The sequence below is a fragment of the Typopeltis vanoorti genome, chromosome 12 (genome assembly GCF_054136105.1).
Source record: "Typopeltis vanoorti isolate ZY-2024b chromosome 12, IOZ_Tvanoo_1.0, whole genome shotgun sequence".
NCBI lineage: Eukaryota > Metazoa > Arthropoda > Arachnida > Uropygi > Thelyphonidae > Typopeltis > Typopeltis vanoorti.
The window spans coordinates 86,416,618-86,436,295 of record NC_143560.1 but is presented as its reverse complement, the minus strand read 5'-3'; the positions used below and the strand labels follow the sequence as shown (position 1 = coordinate 86,436,295).

The window sequence follows — 19,678 nt, the reverse complement described above, 5'->3', positions numbered from 1 at the left end:
ATTTATTTATTTTTGTAGAGGGCTTCAGTTCCTTGGAAGAAGAAGGACCTGATAGGTTGGATTCTGTCACCAACTACAAAAAAAGTATTCATTATTTATTATTGTTTTTATAGCTGATTCCAGGGTTAGTCTTTGACACACACACACACACACACACACACACACACACACACACACACACACACACACACACACACACACACACACACACACACACACACACACACACACCAAAAAGTACATTCAAATTAATACTATTTAGAAATATGAACATGGCATTTTACCTAGCTCACTGGGAATACATCTAACCTTAGAGTTGATTATATGCTTCCACATGAAAGGTTGTCAACATATAGGACATCAGTGCCTGGGAAGAAGCATGAAAGTAAGAGGGAAAGAAAAGGAATCTCCTGTCGTACTTCTTGAAACAGCTGAATGCTGTAGTTTTTGGGGAAGACAGAGTGAGGAAGGCTGTTCCAAAGAAGAACAAGAAGATGAGAAGTTGATTCTGAAAGTTTGATGTAAGTAAATAGATGCTGATCAACAGCCGGTTGTGTTCTGTTATATTCTTACAATTTGAAAGAGAGTGAAAGAATGATGGTGGCCAATTCAGTAAGACGATGCCAATGGAAATATCTATAGAAGAATAATAAGGTAAAAACAAAACGTGAGTGAGAAAGCGATTAATGTGAATGTGAAATAGCTCAGTTAAGTGGCAGATTACCTAACAGGAGCGCGCCTAGGGCTTCGTCGTGTCGAGGGAGGCTTCAAAAATTACATAGCAAAAAAGTGGCAAACGTTCTTTTTCGGTCTTAAAAAGAATAAAAAATTATTTAAGAAATAGTTTAGGGCAGACTCGTTTAAATTATTTATTTGTAATGTTATAGAAAATGATATAGTTAATATGTTAAATTATGATAACATTACCGATCAATTTGCAGATTTAAAAACACGTAAGGTAATATTGTAAGTTGTAATATTAGCTAGACAAATTAAATAAATAATTTTAAATAAAGAAAAAACATGTTATTATTTAAGGTTTTAGTGTCTTTTTAATATATATAAAAAAAAAACTTTTACATAAAGGGCCTTATAACAAAATTACTCCTAGGGCCTCAAAAGAACATAATCCACTACTGCAGTGTTTCTCAAAGTGTGGTACGCGTACCCTCGGGGGTGCATGAAACTCTTCAGGGGGTACGTGGCAATTTTCGGCTATGCATCATTAACGCATGGAATCATTATTAAGAAAAAAAAAATAGAATTATTTTAAACGTATATATTTCTCAATAAATTATATATTATGTATGAATTCTCCTAATCAAATTGTGATAACGGCTTCATTTGAATGGCTTGCAAATTCGAGGGCGATCACTCGTGAATCTTCGTTCAACTTCATATATGAATGTACATTGCGAGCCTGCAACAACGCAAACAGGTTACGACAGCGACTGATAAAAAAAAAGTAATTATATGAATCATTAGATGTAATGTAATTAAGACAGTTAAACAAATAGTAATCAATGTGCTTCATTATTTGATCATACGAGCATTAAAAATTTGTTGTTAGTTAAAATAACGATTATTAGGTGTGTACTAAACTACTTAACACCTCCAGGGTGTCCGAAGACTCATTGAGGGAGGGCACTTACTCTACATTTCCACCAACCTTCATCATTTCTACCAACGCCATCTTCCGCCGGTCACCACTATTTTCACACAAACATGCATGCCCAGTGCAGGATTCGAACCCATAGCCTTTTCGCTGGAAAGCGGACACGCTAACCACTAGACCAACCAGGCCGGCGATATAATTTCTTTAATAATGTACGGAAATTATAACACCTACACTAAATATTTTAATTTTTTTAGCTTTCAAATTCTTAATTATGGATCATTGGTTAAAGACTGGATTTATTAAAGCAGAAATTAAGATTGGAAATAATGAAAAAAGGTCTTTTTATTGGATTTTGCCTTTCAAATAGTACTGTTCATCGAAAAATCACTGAAATGACTGAAAATATAAAACAAATATTATTATCCGATATACATAAGAGTCGTTATTATGCGTCGCAGGTTGATGAATCTACCGACATTACAAATTTTGCAAATCTTCTAGTGTTCACTAGGTACGAAAAAAAAATCAAAACAACATGACGACCTTTTATTTTGCAAATCCTAGCCAGAACATACAACAGGAGAAGAAATATTCAACAATAGAAATACATTTATGCATCAAAACAATCTTGATTGGAAAAGTTGTGTTGGAATAAGCATTGACTGAGCGAAATCCATGGTCGGATCTAAAAAAAGTTCTTGTTTCAAGGATTCAAGCTATTGCAGCAGATGCAAAGTTGACACACTGCTGCATACACAGGAAGGCTTTGGCTACACATAATATATCTACAGACCTAAGAAAAGTTCTGAATGAAGCAGTAAAAATCATAAATTATATTAAAGGCTGTCCTCTAAATGCCAGACTTTTCTCTCATCTTTGCGAAGAAATGGGAAGTAATCATATACAACTTCTTTTCCATATCAACGTCGATGGCTTTCTCGTGGAAAAGTCCTTACTCATTTATTTGAACTTCGGAATGAACAAGTTTTTCTTGATGAAAAATTTGAATTGATAAAATCCTTTACATAATTGGAAAGGCTCAGTCAATTAGTATATCTGGCAGATATATTTACTGTATTAAATAATCTTACTTTTTCTTTACAAGGCAAGGAAATTTCTATATTTCCTGTCCAAGATAAAGTGAACGCCACATTGGCAAAAATTAAGTTATGAAAGCAGGTTGGTAATGGAGAATTTGACGCGTTTCCATCTCTTCATGAATTGCTCGCAAGTTCAAATGAACAAATTGATGATGATATTAAAATGGCTATCATGCAACATTTACAAAGCTTACAAATGAATCAAGAAAAGTATTTCTCTGAACTGGACATTAATATTGAGTGGATAAGTTACCCTTTCAATATCAACAAATCTATTCCAAAGGGTCTGTCGCCAATAGGAGAAAAACAACTTTTAGAACTAGCTTCTGATGGTTTCCTAAAAAATAAATACAACGAGAATATTATCATCATTTTGGCGACAAATACAGAATTAATTTCCAGAATTAACAAATAAAGCTCTAAGGTTCATTTTTCCATTTCCAAGTTCATATCTGTGCGAAGTTAGATTTTCGGCCCTTGTAGATATTAAAATTAAAAAGATGAACCATATTATAGATGTCGAACCGCATCTGAGATTGAAATTAACAACTATAGAGTCAAATTTTGTTGATATTTTATCCCACCATAAGTAATTTCACTACTCTCGTTGATGATAAATTATTTAAATTAAGTAAAAATGTATAGTATCTTTATACATTTTGTTCTATTAAAAATAAATCATATTTTTTACACGTACACCTAAATTAAAATAAAATACACTTTTACAATGAAATATATTTATTTATTTATTTATTTATTACCGTATTTATTATTATTATTTTTTTTGATAAGGGGGTACTTGATGATAATGAAAATTTAAGAAGAGGTACACAGATATCTGAAGTTTGAGAAACACTGCGCTATTGCATTAGTTAATAAGACTACTCTCTTCTGAATAAGTATCAAACAATCTAAATGGGGGCGGGAATAAGTGTATAACCCCTAATGTGTGTACACTATTCCAAGGTTGGGTGGATTTGGGATTTATACATAGTAGTTACACAGGTTAGGATTAGTGTCTTGAGTGCGAAAAGTATACACAGCTCTTGGGAGGATGATGAAGCTATTGCTACGTTGTATGTATATCAAAAAGCATAGTTATAAAATTCAGCTGAAGAAGGGAAATCTGGTTGTGTTTGAAGATCTGGGTATTATCAAGACTGCTGATGTAGTGCTAAGTGAAAGATCTTTTTTGTAATAAATGAAGCAGGACTGTTTCAGTAGCACTAAGTTTCACAGGGGTTATGCTTGTTCCACTGAATAAGGCATAAACAATTTTGAAGCTTCTGATAATTATTTACTACAGCGTTTATAAAATGCAGAAGAGGAATGGAATGTATGTTGTCAGCTGAGCTGTAGATAAGACTTCAAGCAATTGAGAGAACGTTATTTATATACAGAAGGAAGAGAGTTGGTAAAATTACAGTCCTGTGCTACTCCAGCATTATTGGTAATCTGAGGAGACTATCAACCATGACATGTAATGAACGACCACAAATGAAGCTAGCTACCCAATTTCATAAGGTATAAGTTAAGATCCCAAGGGGTATTATTTTTGTCTCCGTTTCATACTCAATTAAATATTCTAGCAACGTCAAGAGCGATCACGTGAGTTTCTCCAATCCTTTCCATGACTTGAGTCGTAAGTGGTGAGATGAGCACTGCTGGTTACCGATCAGCTGGTAACCTTATTGCAGTGAAGAAATTGGCTCTAGTAACCCTTTCCATGATTTTTGAGAGAATAGAAGTAAAAGAAATTGGAGAATGGTTTTCTAGTAGAATTATATATATATATAATTTTTTTCCCCCTGCTGAATATAGAATTTGTTTTCCATGCTGTAGGATACATTATAGTTGTGTAGAAAAGACTGAAAACTCTGTATGAGACAGGTGCTGATTCGCGAGCAAGGTTTTAAACATGACAGGAGGGATACCCATCAGGACTAGATGACTCATAGTGTCTGTGCTATTCAGGATTCTTCTGATTTCTCTTCTGTACTACTATTAGCTTGTTAGTGGAGTAGGAACATGAAGATGAATGTTCAAAAGTTATATCTAATGGCCGTGGCGAGTCCAGCGGCTTGACTGCACTTTGAATAAGAATCGCTTTTACTGCATTTGATCTTTTGAGAATCGGATTTAGACTTGGCCTTTGTGAGTTTTAATGTAGTTTTTGTGATGATATAGATTTGTTGTCAAGCCATTGCGATATGCCAATTTTTGAAAAATTTGGTCTTCAACAGAGCTATCTACTCTACTTTGATAAAAGTCTGTAGATTATATACTTACTTTGTTTTGTTTTATGATTTTATTTAATTTTTTAATCCTTTTATGGAGCTCTGTAGCTCAGATGGTTTTGATGAAACCCTGTTGGAAAGATCAGAGTTTGAATCCAGTCCAGGATGCAACAAAGAATCTATTAGTGCTTATCAATTGAAAATTAGTTAGCAAGTTCCATATGAATATGGAAAGTTTTCTTTTCTTTTTTTTTTTTTAGAAACTCAGGTTTCTTCATTCTACAACCAGGCAAGATAGCTAATAGAACATACGCAACTTAAATCCAAAATATACACATACTAGCCACTGAATTAGAAACTTTTATTTATTATTTTTTATTATTATTATTATTATTTGACACCTCCAGGGAGTCCTAAGACTCATCGAGGGAGGGCACCTACTTACAACTCTCCGTCTCCACCACTGAACCTCATCCACAAACCGCCTCATCTACACCAACGCCATCTACTGTCCATCATCACCACTATTAATTTCACAGACAATCACAAACATCTATGCCCACGGCGGGATTCGAACCCGCAGCCTTTTGGCTGGAGAGCGGATACGCTAATCACTCGACCAACCAGGCCGGTATTTAATACGTGTTTGGCCCAAATTACAGCACATATGCGGTTTAGCATAGATTCCACAAGATGTTGGATTGCGCCAAACACACCAGGCGTTCATTAGACAGTCCTTTAACTAGCTCAGATTTGAACAAGGGGACTTTGTTCCGGATCTGTTTTTCTAACATGTCCTATACATTCTTAATGGGGTTCATACCCAAGCTTTGTGGTTGCCAGGAAAAAGATTAAAGTCGCTGTAATGCTCGCTGAAACAGTGCTTAACAATTGTGCGTTGGACAGTAGCATTGTCGTCCATAAAACAACTGTCACCTGGTGGATAAAAAGTCAACATTGCAGGATGGGATTGATCGGCAACAATGTTCAGATATTTCTTGGAGAGCATCCTACCTTCCAGCAATATCGGGGGGGGAGGCTGTTCCGTACCAACAAATCATGTCCAACATCATGACACAACCTCCAGAACCTTGAGTTTTGTTTACAAGGCAAGCTGTGCTCATTGCTTCATGACAGTCCCACCAAACTCTCTGCCTACCGTCGGTGCAGAACAAGGTGTGCCGTTACTCATCGGACCAACTGACTTTTTTTTTTCAGTCTTTCAGTGTCCAGTCACGGTGTTCCCGAAACCATTGTAGACAAACTTTCTGGTTCTTCTTAGAAATCAGTCGTTTCTGTAAAAGCATTCGACTTCCAATATCGGTCCTCTTCAATTCCATGCGCATAGTTCTTGAGATATGGGTCGGGAACGGCCTTCATTAAATGCTTCGATCAAACAGAGAAGTTCTGTTTGTCCATAGAAGTCTTCTCAGAGGACGGCGATCTCTTCCTGACAGATTGTCTTAGAACCACAGTTACGCCTCATAGACAAGCAAAATATGTTATTTTTACACTGATTAAACACCACGGATATCTCAGCTTTTGAGAAACAGTCAGCCCTGTTATTTTCAAAATCGTGGGTTCTCCGGCCAGACGAGAACCCACAATAAGCTCTTTATCGAACTCTGAAAGATCCTTTGTTTTTCCCATTGTGATCAACATTACTGATACAACACACGCTTCTAATTCAGTCGCCCGTATTGTGTATATTTAGCCAAAACACCAACCGCATTATCATAGAATTATGTTTCCAAAAGGCAAAGGATACTTGGCAGGTCATGGACTCAGCCATCACTTATAGGAAGCTCAAGCTACACTATCTGATCAAAAATATCCGTAGGCCTGTTCATCCCAACTTTCATTCTAATATGGAAGCAATATGGAGTGGTCCATCCTTTGCTTCTATAACAGCCTTCAATCTTCTAAAAAAAGGCTTCCGCCTAGATTTTGGTACGTTGCTGCAGTAATAACAGTTCAAGATATGAAGATGAAATGGGCACATAAGGCATTCCAACCCCCCCCCACACACACAAAAAAAAAAATCATGCACTTGGGCAACTCACAAAAATACCATACAGAATTCAGCAACTATGTTCTCAGATTTATAAAACTAGCGAAATGATACGATATCAAATCCAATGTAATAAAACCAAGGTTTCATCTCAAATCAGATTTAGTCAGCATATATCAAAGACCTACGTATTATGAATTAGGTCAGAGCTGTTCAAAACGCGACCTGCGGTGAGATTCTGTGCCGCCCGCCTGTGGGTTTTGATTTTCACGAGCGAAAAAATAAAATAACAATTTGAACCGAATGCGTATTAGATATTTTAATTCTATCACTCATCGATAATCTCGATGTTGGTAATTTTAATTGGTGTTTTTACATCACTATATGCCCACGTGTTTTTCAAATATTAGATGTGTCAAAGTAGAATTCTTACAGTGTTTTCTTCTAATGCGCATGCTCCGGGCTCTCACGGGAAACGAGAGCGCGATTAGTGTTGTTCGTTTGTTCAACTATCGAGGTTGTGTCGCTGCTGTTCACTAAATTACTAGATACACATGGGATGCGGCCCTCGGATAATTTTTTTTAATGCGGACCTCGGATTACCTAAGGTTCGACAGCCCTGAATTAGGCTATGAGAGAATTTACACAGCACATCCCAACAATGAGCCACGCGTCTGACATCATGCTACTTACATTCAAGGTCTGGCTTGTGTTTACTCAAAGTACAACAGTTATTAATTTAGAATTATCTATGGTAATACCTCTTTTTCTATTTGTATTCAATCTGAAAACATGGTATGATGTACGAAACTATATATTCTTTCTAAAATGTTTTAAGTGGTTCTTGACTGACAGATACTAACTATTTGTATAGGATGCTATTTAAACATACGTACTCTTAAGCAACGTTTGAGATGAGGGCTCAAAATTGAATTCCTCATTAGTCGGTCACAGGAAAAAGGAACAAATAATCAATTATTGCAACTAAGATGAAATTCATGAGAAAAATCTTCCCCGCATAAAAAGATAATTTCAAACATACAAAAAAAAAAAAAACTGAGAACACGAAGCCCGCTGTGGACTTAATAAACACATCAAATTAACTGAATGTGCCATCTGAAGAGAATTGGAGAGATTATATATCCACGTGAAATTGTTCAATATAAGTTAAGCGGTAAGAGACAAGGGAATATGAGAGGATTGTCAGAAATTATAACGGGCTAAAGGTCTAATATTAGAAAGGAAAACTAATAATTCTCAAATTAACTAAAAGAAACAGATTCTAATTCTCTGAAGAAAACAATTAAAAACAATTTAGAAAAAGCGTATGATATTTGTAGATATTGCAAAAAAAATTATAATACGATAAAGAAGTGTGTGCGTGCGTGCGTGCGTGTGTGTGTGTGTGTGTGTGTGTGTGTGTGTGTGTGTGTGTGTGTGTGTGTGTGTGTGTGTGTGTGTGTGAGAACCGAAATACCATTAATGTTAATTAAATATATCAGTTTTAACAATATTAAGATGTGTACAAAAATAAAACATTTAAAATCATTTAAACATCAAAGCAAAAGAAAACAGCTTTTGACGAAAATACATTAAATATTCTTAGATAATGAACTCTAATCTGTTTTATGCTTGTGTATGTGGGAATTCGAATCTAAATTCGACGGAATAGGTTGGTTGGTTGATTCTTATTCCCATAATCTCTTCTGTCTGTATATTGTGTGTGTCCTTCTTCTTCTGACCGGTTTGACAATTTTGCGATAGATTAAAAAAAAAAAAACAGTTTCCAGAAGGCGGGGGGGGGGGGAACCTTGCTATCACCGTATGAGACTGGCTAACTCATCTTCAACTAAAAGTCTGATAAAGGTTCTTCTCCCAGACTGGATTCGAGCCCAGTTCTTTCCAACGGAAAGGCATCTTCGAAGGATAATGTAATATAATACTTAAACAATTATCTGACCTAAGTCTTGTATGAGTCTTATTTTTAAGTCTTATTTGACATAGGTTACTTCTCTGTCTGTGTTTTAAGGCTTAAGTGCTGGGAAAAACTCATGTTAGAAGTTTAATGAAATGAAACAGCACTAGGAAAGGATTAAAAATAGTATTTAATTCTTCCAATATTACAATATTGTACTCCCTGGTGATGTCTCTATAACTGAAACGAAATACTGGAAGAATTAAATACCATTTTTAACCTTTTCCTAATGCAACCAAGTACAAGCAAGACGGTGGCAGCATTTCAGAAGTATTTACTTCGATAGTGTGGTTTTCACTATTGGAAAAATAAACGTCTTTCAGAAATTCCAGCCAACAATGCCTTTTTTTTATTATTATTATTATTTATGTAGCTTCTACCCACGAAAGGTTTTATTAAGCCTTAGTTCCATGGGCGGGCTAAGGTTGTTTTGGTTTTTTTTTTAGTTTTATATATTTTTGCATTATTTGTTTATTTATTTATTTTTTACATCAGTTCGGAAACCCTGCTCTAGAGACCAAACATAGAACTGTGTCACTTTAGGCCTACCTCCAGTAATGACTATAGTCTCACACTGGACAACGAAATTCATCTCCCACCTAAATACAATCACAAACGTACATGCCCATGGCGGGATTCGAACCCACAGCCTGTTAGAAAAGGAATACGCCGACCACTAGGCTAACCGGACCGGCAATAAAAAGTCTAGCCACGTAGCTCATCTAAATTTTAACCAGCTGCTTTTCAGTACGTAAAGCGTGTTTTACGGAGTGTTTCGCCACTCGGAGCAAGGAACCATTTGATAGATTTTCTAGTAGTTTTTTTTTTTTTTTCTAAAGTAGCAACTGAATTCCATAATAATGTTTTAGTTTTTCGGAAGAAACCCATGCCAAATAGCACTACTGCGTCATTTTTGCGTATAGTGGAATACAGTTTCTTCCTCTTTTCCCCATTTCCTTTCCCTTGTATACAGACCAAATGGCGTCTCCCCCCCCCTCTCTCTCTCTCTCAAGATTCTTTCCTTGACAATCAACTTTTTTGTCAGCAATGATCGATAAGTTTGTGGTACATTTGTTGTGGTGTCTGTCAAGCTACTGTGAGTGGGACGTGTCCAACGCCCTGAGCTGTCCCAAGCATCGTCTAAGTTGCTGGATCATAAGGCCGGTTCTGATTTTGTCTTCTGTTGTTGATTATCGTGTAGAAAATAAAAGAAAAGCTGAGATCGTAACGATTTTTTATGAAAATTGCAATTTCGCCATTTTCATAAAAGTGGAACCTTGAGTCCGAATCCCATTACGGGTATGGATGTTTGTGGTTGTCTTTAGACAGCAGATGAAGTTCCTAGTCCGGTGTAAGAGTACATCCCGCTTACTAGAGGTCTGAAGTGGCTTGAAAAAGTCACTTCAGGCTTCCAATATTTCATCCACTGTTTATATTTAGAATAGGGTTCCCCGAATATGTAAAAGAAAAATATATTTAAAAAATATTAACAACAACAAAAAAAAAAAAGGTCACCTACGGTACTAATATATGTAGTTTCCATTTCTTGCTTCATTTAAAAATAAGTAAGACAGAATTTTATCTTAAACAATATACAAGATAATACTTTTTATTTACCTAGGAATACAAAATATTATATGAATGGATATTAACTACTATCTAAACTTTTCTTCTTCTGGTTCCAATCTGCCATACGGCCGCGGGAGGGTAGCTATATGCTATCATTCTATGGAGAGATGATTATGAGCAAAGTGGTTTCCCGTTGTCTTCCTTGCTGTAAGTAACTTAACCTGTAACCTGTGTGTTCACGGGGCCGGTTTGCCTGCTTGCGGGATGAAAAACCCCAGATAAACTGGCGGAAAAAACCCTGCTGCCCACGCCCAAGACCGGCTAACTTGGCTATGGCTGAGGAAGATCCTTAAGCTCCTCACGTCGTAGACGGGAATCGAACCTAGGACACTCCTTCGCCAGGCATATGGTTGCGAAGCGCAAAGCCACTAGGCTAACCACGCGGACTCTAAACTTTTACTAGTTATAAATTTAATAAATTGGTGTGTTAATCCTAATTTAATAAACGAGGATACGTGTTTAAAAATATGCAGTATCTTAGCAGTATCTATATTATTATTCTTTGGAAGAGAAATATAGGTATTAACATAGTAAAATAAACAAAGAATAAAAACAAGCGAAATGAAATTTATGAGAACTGTGGAATATACATATATTATTCAACTATGAGAGCAATGAAGATATATTAATAGAATTAAAAGTAAAATCAGTAGAATAATTGATAAATATAAACAAAACTGGATAGAACAGGGGTTCTCAACCTTTTTCAGTGGCGCACCACTATATTTAATTCAAGATATTAGATGTACCAGTAAGGCAGTGGCTCACGTACCACCAGTGGTACGCGAACCATAGGTTGAGAATCCCTGGGATAAAACATTTATAAACCAAAAAAAAAAAAAAAAGAGAAGATCACCTAAATCTTACCGAAGGTTATTACGTTAAAGAATAAGACAAAAAAAATTAAAAGGTCTACTACATTGATTTTTTTAAATTAAGAAACAAAGAGAAAAGTCAAGATAACTCAAAAACTATTGATGAATTTTTATGCAATTCGATGAAAAGCAATATGATATGAGATGTGAAAGAAACAGCCACAAAAGTTTGGTATGCGGTGTAAATAAATAGTTTAATTCTCTAACAAATGGGTACATGAAGACACTGTAAGCACACCTCACGAAAGAGTTAACTCCGATGTCGGAGCTCTTCACGAACAGCTTGTTTCAGCTGCAAAATATCGTACTCGAAGTACACCCTTCAGAGGACCAAACAGGTGATATACTGTACATTCAGAGGATAGTACCAGATCTAGGCTATGCGGGATGGGAAAAATCAGTCCAGCCAAATGTTGCAATTTCTACGTAAATATATCTTCCTCTTACGTTTCTGTACTTCGTAATAATGTTGCAGTTGCAACCCTTGTGCGCAAACTGGTGTGGGATCGAGCGTTGTCATGGAGAAGGAGAATTTTGTTCCTGCTTTTTTTTAAACCCGATTTTTGTAACATTTCCACGTATACAATTCTGAATTGATTGCGGTGCCTGTCTTCCACAAGCAGGATCCTGGTTTCGTCACAGAACATGTTTGCTATGACTTGACCGTTTGAACTACTGTACTGAACTGTACTTGCACATTGCGCTCTTGTGACGATTGCAGCTCTACTTACTGTGAGAAATAGAGTTTCGAAGCGGGGGAGGAAAGCAGGCCAGTGGCGGCCGGTGAAAATTTTAAGTGGGGGTGTGCTGCATATACAAAATTAAAAAAAAAAAAAATTCTTTTTTTTTCCTAATCAGTGACCAATTTATTAATAAATAAATTTACATGTTAAAAAAATGCTTTATTAACAATATTTAACCCTCACCACGAACAAACACCAATAATAAAAGTTTCATATCTAACAGAAATAACGCGCGCAAGCATACAATTTATCCGTAAGCGACACTGCCCAAACGAGCAGTGTTGGAATCACTTGTAACGTGCAATCACAAGCGCAAACGAATATCGGCGTGTCTAGCTGCAATTGGCTGAACGTCATAATTCCGACATTGCGTTAGATCGCAGTACATTTGTTTCATAATCTAAAGCGTCAATTGAACAATTCCAATTATTAACTATTCAATCAATGTCGAAACATAAGCTGTAACCCTTAACATGTTGTATTGCATTTATGTAATGTTGTAAGCATTGTTATTATTTATAAACACAAACAAAATTTAATCTTTTCATTTTTTCCTTGGGGGTGTGCAGTGCTTATGTACGAGCCGCCACTGAAGCAGGCATTACTTTCCTATCTCTCCTCGTAGCTTCTAGTTTATTACTTTCTCACTTAATGAGCTTTCTTTCTTTTTTTATATATTTTACTTTTCTACTGCGTAGTTTTGGTATGCGGTATAATACAGTAGTTTCTCTCAAAGTACATTAGATACGAGGAAGGGTACTGAATATTGCTCTCCGTATTTAATATATACATGTCTTTTATTAATGATTTAGAATAACGGAGAGGTAAAGTTGAATCAGTAAATATAATTAATTTACGCTTGTTACTTATTAGAAAATTTGTTTGCCAAAATTGTTCCATCAGTAATGCTGTCCCATTTGTGGAATAGCAGTACTCAGTGTGGAGTCATGTTATATATATATATATATATATAGGGCTACAGAAATACCTTTTAAATATACTGGTCAGGAAAAAAAATACTCATTCATAGTATGAAATATGATAAAAGGTGTATGTGTGTTTGATTTTATTTTTTTCCAAGTATATGTTACATGGTACTTGTGTTTCACTGCCTGCTAACCGATTACTAGTCTTCCACGACAGAACTTGTTCATTTCCCTCTTGCGTCTATCAAAGCACGGCGCTTAATTTTCGAGACGAATTATGTAAACAAATGCTTCTTTCGATTTTTATCTATGCATCTTTATATATACAGAGCCCTGTGTATATAAAGACCACACACAACGAGTAATTACTTGACTCGCATTTGATTTAGATAATTTTTTTTTTAATTTTTCACTGTAATTTTTTTTTTCAGAATGCGAAATTCTTTTCTTTTTATATTGCATAAGCTGGATAGCCTACAGGATTTTGTTGGATATAATCTTCATTATGTATTACAACTTAATTTGCTTGCTATAAAAGGTTTTTATTAACATCATATACGAGTATGTATAGATTCAGTAAACGATAGCGTAGTTCTTTATGTTGTCATTCTTGAATAGCTGGAGGTTGTAGTGTGGTGGAAATGCGAGGTTATGAAAGCAGTTCCACAGAACAGACACAGGTAGAATGAAAGAGAAGTAAGCGATTAGTTAGCGCAACAAGTTTGAAGCTGGAGTGTAAATGAATGTTGACTCGCAACTGGGTTTTTGTGCAGGCTTAGAAGAAAGTGGGGACATCTTGCAAACCCAGTAGAACAGTACCTATGAAAATATGCTTGTAAAAAAGATATAAGGAAGAAACACAAAAGTGTGAAAAAATGACTGAATGTGTGTGTGTGTGTGTGTGTGTAAAAGAGAGAGAGCTTATTATTTCACTGGCCGCCCTCCTGTGGAAAGTATATAGCATTTTAGGGAGGATTATGGTGCATCATCTCAAAATGTAAGAACAATACTCTAAGGTTGGGCAGATTTGAAATTTCTATAGGATTAGCTGCTGTACAAGTGAATAGTCGTGGTTTAAAGTAAATTTATCTACTAGCTGCTTTTCCACAGGCAAACTAACTTGTGCTAAATTATAAATTGAAGTTAAAAAGAATGATCTATAAATCCTGAAAATACTTCATTGAGATCAACTTGACAGTTACAAAAAGGTTTCTTACGAAATGCTTTTTCCCTCATCTTTTATTGTCGCATTAATGTTGATGTGGTATAATATGATGTGAATGATTCTTATGTGGTATAATCAAAGCCTTTTACAATTGAACTATATAATCAAAGCCTTTTACAATTGAACTATAGCAGCTTTTCTTTCTAAATGTGCTTTGAATTTCAGTTCTTTTTTTTTCACCGTTATGTAAATATCTCTCTTCTTCCTCCCTCCTGTTGTACAACACAGTCAATATTATAGCGTTATCTTTCTGAGTTCCAATGTGCAACCCTTATATTTCTTAGTGCAGAACTGGTATCCCCACTAGTACACTCACCACCATTATGTAAATATCTCTCTTCTTCCTCCATCCTGTAGTACAACACATTCAATATTACAGCGTTATCTTTCTGAGTTCCAATGTGCAACCCTTATGTTTCTTAGTGCAGAACTGGTATCCCCACTAGTCCACTCATGTAGCAAGTCTGTTCAAAATGTACTGAATCGCTACTCATCAGCATCACTAATGTAAAGTTTGCCCGCCTTTGCATTCAACTGAATGTCCCTTGAAAATCACTAGCAGTATCATTAACATACAAGTTAATAGCAGAGATCCAAAGGCAGAACCAGTGGGACTCCACTAATGAACTCTCTTCCTTAGAGATACATCTCTAATACACAACCTCATACCCGCTTTTCTATTCGATCAACTAACCGATTATCTAAATCGATTTGTCGATCTAATTTTATTTGAGCGAGTAAAAATAAAAATAAAATTTAAAATCAATTTTATTTTTGCTTGCAAAAATAAATAAATAAATAAACAATAAAGAAATAAATAATAATAAAGATAAATGATATAATAAGTCTGCACGGAAAGCATTATCATTAAGCACTATTTAGCATGCAAACTAGGTTCACTATCCTCCACATTTTGTTATGAAACAAAATGCATCTTCATGCTCACTATTGCCATACGGCGAATTGCAAATAACTGATTTCCGTCTACATAGAATCGCTTCAAGTTTGCTATCGGCTGCTGTCAGAGTGAGTTCACCTAAAATCATCATTTAAATTATATATATATATATACTAATAACTAATAATATAATACTAATATACAATATTAATATATTTATTTAAGCTCAGAATTTAAAAAAAAAAAACGCTCAAGAAACCAACGCAAACGTTTTACAAATCGTAATGGCGGGCATGGCTGTTAACAATATAGCCTTTCAACAAATGGCACCTAATACATTGCCATCCTTTTAGCCAGCTGCCATTGCGATTCTAAAAAACTATAATTATATTTTAGATATTTAAATTGTTTGGATTTAAATTAACTTTGGAGGTTACTTTCTGATTTAGCACTTTAACACACTCAGGGTTGCATGATATATTCATTTAACTTTTAACAGTGTTTATAAACTATTCTAGTATAACTTACAAAAATAATTTTTGACTGCGGAATTTTTTTTTTTAAAAAATAGGAATTAAATAATGTATGCATATACAAAGATATAGAAGCATAGCTAACAAGATCCTTAGGATGGCTACAAACTTGAGATGATCGAATGTCAATGGTGATTTTAAAAAATACATTAATGCACTAAGAGAAGTAAAGTCCAGAAATGTTTTATTTTGTTAATATTCAATAAATAAATAACTGCACTTATATAAGAACAATTCCACAAAATAGATACTTTTTCATTCAGTCATTATTTAGTAAATACAATTCTTGAAACTAGAGTCTTTTTCGGAAATAATTCTATTGTTATTTAAAGTGACAATTTAATTATGTGGTTTATCTTGACACTAATAAATGCAAATCACGGTTACTTGTGATTTGTACTTGTATATAAATAAATAATCACGAAAAGAAAAATCACATAAAAATAAACATAATCATCCTTTTTGATTAACAGGTTTGCATATATTTCAGTAGCACGATCGAAACAAATAGGAGCACGCATATTGAACTGAACCATTTTAAGTATATCGGTTGTCATATAAGTTACTTACTTTTAAAACTTCTAAATACCAAAGAATCAAACTTACATTTATTGCCTTTGTTGGCCACCATTCCACTACTTGCATGATTCATGTGGGAAAATGTATGAATCGTACAAAAAAACAACACTTAATAACGGCGATGATGATAATCTTTTCAAACGGAACAAAGCTACTGTAAGCTTCTTGTTACAAATAAGAACGCATTAAAATCGTTCGTTGTAAATATGCAAACACGCGCTCTTGATTAAACGCGCCGAAATTCAAATGTTTATTGTCGTCGTTAATCACATCTCTTTAACTTGTTAGTCAATCCGGTAAATCAAATTTTAAATATTATTTATTCTAATAGCGTTTTGCTCGTCACATAATTCTATAAATATATTTAAAATGTCGCATATTACACTGTTTGATTCACCTAACATATTTTCAATTAAAAATAAAGTATTATCCCCCCAAAAAATATAAATAAATAAAACAAAACAAGTGTAGCAGAAAAAATAAACATATAAATAATTAACAAATATGTGTATTCAAACATTATTAGATTTATTGTTAAACTTTTACTCCAGATTTAAACTTTTTCAGCATCTTCTATCTCATCCATTTAAAAAAAAAGCATATCATTTTGCTCCTAGCAGTGTTTTATTTATTTATTTACATTTTTAATAAAGGGAAACTATGTAAATATGCTGTTAATTTTTCCACTTCCCCCATATAATCTGATATTTCATTTGAATTAATAATATCAGTGTCATATTAGTTCTTCCAATTAACAATGTGCAACACAATAAATAAATCTTTCATACACTTTTGATGAATATTTTCCCAGTGGAAAATTAACTATTTCAGAGGATAATATAGGCATAAGTATTAATAAAACTTTATGCCATCTTATACAGAAGATTCTTCTACAACTAATGAAGATAGTCGCAGATTTCACATGGATTGACCTCAGGACTATTTCCAGACTAATATCTAACTTGATAATACCACTCGAAAGTTTTTTCACTTGGTTATACTATTAATTAAAGATACTAAGAAATTATATGCTTGGTTTAATCCTTTATCCAAGTATTTTAGTAGCTTCATCCAAGTATTTTAGTAGCTTCATCCAACTACTTACTGACCACATCAATTGCTTTAGTATCCCGTAATGCAAAGCACACATTCATTTCAATGTATAATGCTATGCATTATGGGAAGGGCCACTATCCAGATCGGTTTCGACCTTTATTGAGGTCTTATCAGTGGAAGCCAGACCCAGAGGGGTACTAAGGTTGAAGTAATGCAGAAATCATATATACCCATAAGAGGTAATATTCCGGCGGTACCATAGGCCGAGTGGTTAGCGTGTCCGCTTTGTAGCCAGGAGGCTGCGGGCTCGAATCTCGCCGTGGGCATGAATGTTTGTGATTGTCCTACAAACTTTGTGTGGAAAGGGGATCTGCAACCCTACCCCTTATTCTAGCAGAAGACACCATTACCAAAACCATGTGAGGTACGGCAGAGACCATATAATGTCTACGGACGTCAAATGTGAAAAAAAAAAAAAAAAAGAAAGAAAAAAGAGGTAATATGGATAATATTTATATGAAGACAATTAATGTGAAATCTTTATCCTCTATATACAAGTAGACCAGTCGTGAAGATACTTCATGCGTAAAATTTGTTTGCTTGCACTTGGATAAAGGATTAAACAAAGAATATAATTAATTGATAATATCATTGTCATTGCCAAGATATGATACAGATGGAGTGCTATGTCTCACTGTAAACATACGCAAGCAGTGAATTTAATTCCATCTTGCAAATAAATGAACAGTCTTTCCTTATCAAGAAAATATGCTTAAGCAAACATTCTGCATCCTATATCATACTCGGTTTTATTTTCAAGTCTTTTTTCTTCGAGGCTCCAAGTCTCGTTATTTATGACAAATATCGAACTTTTCAATTATTTTGCTATAATAACCATGAAATTAAATGCAATTTCATTTTGGTTTTTTTGAACTTGCATAAGAATTTTCCTAAACCAAAAAGTAAAGGAATGATAAACAGGGAAATTCTCAAATCAGTCAGAATACACAAATACACCCTCAAAAGGAAGAAACATTCATCCATCTGAATTTAGAATGAACAGTATAATTCACCGAAACATATGGCTAAAAGAATCATTATATTATGCTTATACACATCGCCTATCATAAAATTAATATACTTCAGTTACAGACGGAAGTGAACCGGATGGTGTTTGAAAGGTGTAATTTGAAGCCCCTCTTGCAGTTATAGTCTTTAGATTCTTTGTTGCATTAACACGTGGTAGTAATACATCCCGGAATCTCGAATAGGATTGAAACCTAGAATAGTTCTACATATATAGAGATGCTTTCCGATTTTATACATTTTCAGTTTGGAGTGTTGTTTAAAAAATCTCCCTAAAATAATCCTTGATACTGTCCAGAAGATAATTAGGTCAATTTAATGATCCATCTCTCATGGATTCCTAGACTGTTTGTTTCTGCCTTTTACGGTTTTAAAAGTACTTCTGTTGGCAATGAACTGACATAAATTATTTCTTTATTTTTCTCAAAGCCTATAATAACACATCATCAGCATCTGAGCATTCATCGATAGTCTCAACACAAATCCAACGGGCCAGTCTTTCTCTGCTTTTATTCAGTCCACCTGTGTTTTCTGAAACAGCTTTTCTCAATAATTGTTCTCCAAAGATTACAGTCCCAACTATTTTAGGAGATAATCAATACGTTCCTTCTCCTTCCTGAATCTCTGCCTACAAGTAGCAGTAGTGTGTTATAGGTTCCGTTATAGTCCTACCATTTGTTCGGGAGAGCGTAAATCTAGATGCACAGGAATACACCTCTTTTTGTCTACGGTGCATTCGAGTGACACCAATAGACACTATTTCCAGAAATAGCCTAGTCGATATGGATTGATACCCGTATAAATTGAAAACCTGCTATTTCTTGAAGCGTGAAATATCATTCAATTTGAAAGTCCCTAGTCGTTATCCCCCAGTCTCTTGCTCATATTGGTACTAATTACTCCACCATGAAGTAAACATCATATCGTCTGATCATTCTTCATACATACTAGCGATAGGTAGAAACTTCAAAATCAGGTGATTTCTGTTGTTATTGCTTCGGTTGTTGTTGTTCCTGTCCGGTTCTTATTTGTCGTGTTAAAACACGATAATAAGGTCTTTTATAGGAACCAGTTACATCACAAGTTACATCACAATCTCACCATCTCGAGGTGAGATTCATATATTTTGGACCCATAACTTATTCCGTTCATAAAAGTTATAAAAGAATAGTAAAAACTTTACAAAT

General features: G+C 34.7%; 1 protein-coding gene across 1 annotated transcript in view; it reads right to left on the bottom strand.

Moving 5' to 3' along the window:
* The window catches only part of LOC150100962 (uncharacterized), a 111,892-nt gene extending 95,392 nt beyond the window's left edge, over window positions 1-16,500 (bottom strand). The window contains exon 1 of the mRNA XM_090401559.1: window positions 16,377-16,500. Within this exon, the coding sequence (XP_090257685.1) occupies window positions 16,377-16,422 (46 nt within the window). The 5' untranslated portion in view covers window positions 16,423-16,500. The remainder of the gene's footprint in view (window positions 1-16,376) is intronic.
* Between the last annotated feature and the right edge of the window lie 3,178 nt (window positions 16,501-19,678).